At 38.0% G+C, this 3,409-nt stretch overlaps 1 protein-coding gene across 1 annotated transcript; it reads left to right on the forward strand.

The window, feature by feature from the left end:
• The first annotated feature begins 924 nt into the window (after window positions 1-924).
• Window positions 925-2,944, forward strand: LOC131031971 (E3 ubiquitin-protein ligase PUB23). The gene has a single exon (XM_057962837.2). It carries the CDS (start codon window positions 1,583-1,585, stop codon window positions 2,813-2,815), a length of 1,233 nt encoding a protein of 410 aa, XP_057818820.2. The 5' UTR covers window positions 925-1,582; the 3' UTR covers window positions 2,816-2,944.
• The last annotated feature ends 465 nt before the right edge of the window (window positions 2,945-3,409 follow it).

A 3,409-nucleotide genomic window follows, 5' to 3' on the forward strand; every position in this document is an offset into this window, starting at 1 on the left:
AGAAAGATGATGCTCTCAATAGCTAGCAATCGATTGAAGATAATCTTGGCCTCGATAATGTTTGGGGAAACCTAATGATAAAGACCTCCCTCTTGTAGACCTATTGTAATAGCTAAGTGATTTTTTCTATGTTATGGTCAAGCTTAACCTTTTGAAGTCTCCTCTTTGATTTAAACTTGGTCCACCATAAACTTTGACGGGAGGTGTTTTAACCACTCCTTTTATTTGTACATTATACTATGAACTCTTTAATTAATTTAAAAAGTCAAATAGAGTTATTCAATTTTAATCAAAATCTCACATTTTAAACATTAGAAACATTCTTGAAAAGAAAATATCTTACAAATTAACCAATATCAAGAAAATATCTTACAAATTAAACAATAGTTTCTGCTAAACTTTAAAATTGTATAATACGTTTTAAAATTGAAAAGAAGATAGGATCCAAGACCATTAAATCCCAGGCCTACCATCATGCATTATTCCGCATATAAACAAACTGTAATTGGTGAGTGGAAAAGGCTTAGGTAATGGTAAAAATTTGACTTAGGTAACCTTCGTTTTCTTACCCCTACGCATATTATAATTTTCAGTCGTAATTATCGAGCTCACCCCTCACTGTACCCGAAGTCTGCGTCGTTTTTGCATGTCAAACCCATATGCGGATAATACGTAGAATTATGCGGATAATACGGAGTATTATATTTGCATGTCAAACCCATGCGTCGATAATACGTCGTTTTATATTTGCATGTCATACTCCATATGCAGATGCAGACAAAAAAGATGTTTGTCGTATTGACAATTAGGGTTGACTCGTTGTTTGGTAGGGCTTTGTACTGTTGAGCTGATTCATGCAAAAATCATGAATTATTTGTGGAGTCCAAGTCTACAGAGAATTTTGCATGGCCATTCAAACTTCAACGTTGCCCTAACAAAACGTTCTCTTTGACTAGAGTGCAATCACATCAATTCCAGTCCCATTCATTGAATGCCAAACCAGTGGATTGAAACCTCATTTCTATAGCGTGCCAGCTCAAAATAATGGAAAAGATTGGTTTGGTCAAAAAGTGGTGCATAAAATTGCAGGTGGGTGGATGTGAAATGGTCACCCATGAGCAAGTCTTTTAGAGTCAATGGCGCCCGCCATTTATGCAGAGTAATGAATGGATGAGAATCACAAGATTGTGGGTATCATTTAAGACGTGCTAATATGCTGTTCAATTGGGTCAAGTTGGATTTGGTGTTTATGCGTTTGGAATTCAAATGGGGACGTTCTGTTGTACGTAAGATGTTTATTAAAACCTAATTCTTATATAATAAACTTCAATGTGCACAGCGAAGTCAAATTTGTATAATTACTTTGTTGACATGGTAAACGTTCTGCTAATGTGCAATGGCTGAGGAGATCAATGTTCATTGACAACGTATATCCATCCACTCAGATTCAGTGTATTGGAAAATTTGTTTGTTTATAATTGTCGCCATGATAAGAGGAGATTTGTGTAGGGTAGTTGTCTAACCAGAAATAGCAAGCAAGAACGAAGAAAATTTGAGCTGTGGGTTCAGAAACAGAAAGATTATGGATCCTAATGTGGAAGTGCCATCCTACTTTAGATGCCCAATATCAATGGAGCTCATGAGGGATCCTGTGACTGTTTCTACAGGGATGACATACGACAGGGAGAGCATTGAGCATTGGATTTACACATGCAACAAGAGGACGTGCCCTGCTACCATGCAAGAACTCCAGAATTTAGACATGATACCTAATCATACCCTGCGCCGCCTTATTCAGGGGTGGTGTGTGGCCAATGGCTCAAAAGGGGTGGACCAGATTCCAACTCCAAGGCCACCTATTGATTCTCTGCAAGTCACAGATCTGCTCCAAAAGGCGGCTAGATCTAAGCCTTTTCAAGCAATCAATGCTCTCAAGAAGCTCCAGTCTCTTGCCAGGGAAAATGAGAGGAATAAAAGATGCATTGTGGCGGCTAGACCTTGGCCTATTCTTATATCTCTTCTTGATGATTTTTATTTAGAGTCTCGAGAAGAGATTGAGAATGAAAACTCTAAAATCTGTGAGGAGGCTTTGGGGATTCTTTATCTCCTTCCGGTGACACTGGAAATGGCAAGGTTGGTATTGGACCCCATGACCATGAAATCCCTGGGATTGATTCTGCAGCGAGGAAATGGCCAGGCAAGATTGCATGCAGTCAAGCTGTTGCAGAACGTTGCAACGCAGAGGGTTGATTGGGAAATCATTGTTAGGCAAAATATTGATGTTTTGCATCGATTGGTGGAGATTTTGAGAGATGAGCTTTGTCACCAGGCTACCATGGCGGCCTTGGATGTTGTGAAGGCCATGTGTAGTGAGTCGAGAAGGAATAAGCTTAAGGCTGTGGAATCTGGTCTAGTTTTTGTTTTGATTGAGCTTCTGCCAGAGGCTGAGGGGAGAAAGGCTGAGAAAATCTTGGATTTGTTAGATAAGTTGCTTGCCTGTGCTGAAGGGAGGGCTGCCATGAATGATCATGCCATGGGTATTGCTGCTGTGTCGAAGAAGATTATGAGGGTTTCTGAATCTGGGACCAGGAAAGCTGTTCGAATCCTCTGGTTGGTCTCTAGTTTTTGGTCCAGTACTTCTCTTGTTCGTGATATGATTCAGTTTGGAGGTGTGTCGAAGCTCTGCATGGTGCTCCAGATGGATGGGGCGGTCAAGACCAAGCAGAAGGCCAAAGAGGTACTCAAATTGCATGCAAAGAGCTGGTGCAATTCTCCTTGTTTTCCTTTGCATTTAAGAGAGTATATTTCCATGTAACAGAGAAAAGTTAGAGCAATCTGACTGTTTTGAATGCAGTTGTGAAGCTAAAACCTAGGTTTCCACTGTTTTTTATAGTTTTTCTGTCGAAAAGCATCCAACTAGTTGATTCAAAACTTCTTTGATAAATCTGCATCACTATACTAATTTCTTGAGAAAACTATGATACAATTTTTCTTTGGGTGATAAGTCAGTCTCACTGCTAAATGCTGCATGGGACTGAATATGGCAAATTCTAAAGATCTTATTAAACTTAATGGTTTGAGAGAGATTTCATATTTGGATAAACTATGTTGTTTATTTAGGTCCAGATGTTTGGTTTTTTAAAAATCTATCATCAGAGATTTTATATGGCAAATTCAAATGATTTTATTAAAATTAATGGTTTGAGAGAGATTTCATATTTGGATCAATCATGTAGTTTATTTAGGTTCATATGTTTGGGTTTTTAATAATCTATCATCAGATATTTTATATTTGAATCAATGATTTAGTTTGTTTAGATGATTGAAAGAGATTTCATATTTGGATTAATCATCTAGATTATTCAGGTATGTTTGGACTTCTAATAATCTTTTATCAAAAAATGGTAAT

The sequence above is a fragment of the Cryptomeria japonica genome, chromosome 4 (assembly GCF_030272615.1).
Source record: "Cryptomeria japonica chromosome 4, Sugi_1.0, whole genome shotgun sequence".
NCBI lineage: Eukaryota > Viridiplantae > Streptophyta > Pinopsida > Cupressales > Cupressaceae > Cryptomeria > Cryptomeria japonica.

Bases quoted from the DNA above. Each gene is read 5' to 3' on its own strand.
- LOC131031971 (XM_057962837.2), top strand. From the start codon at position 1,583: ATGGATCCTAATGTGGAAGTGCCATCCTACTTTAGATGCCCAATATCA.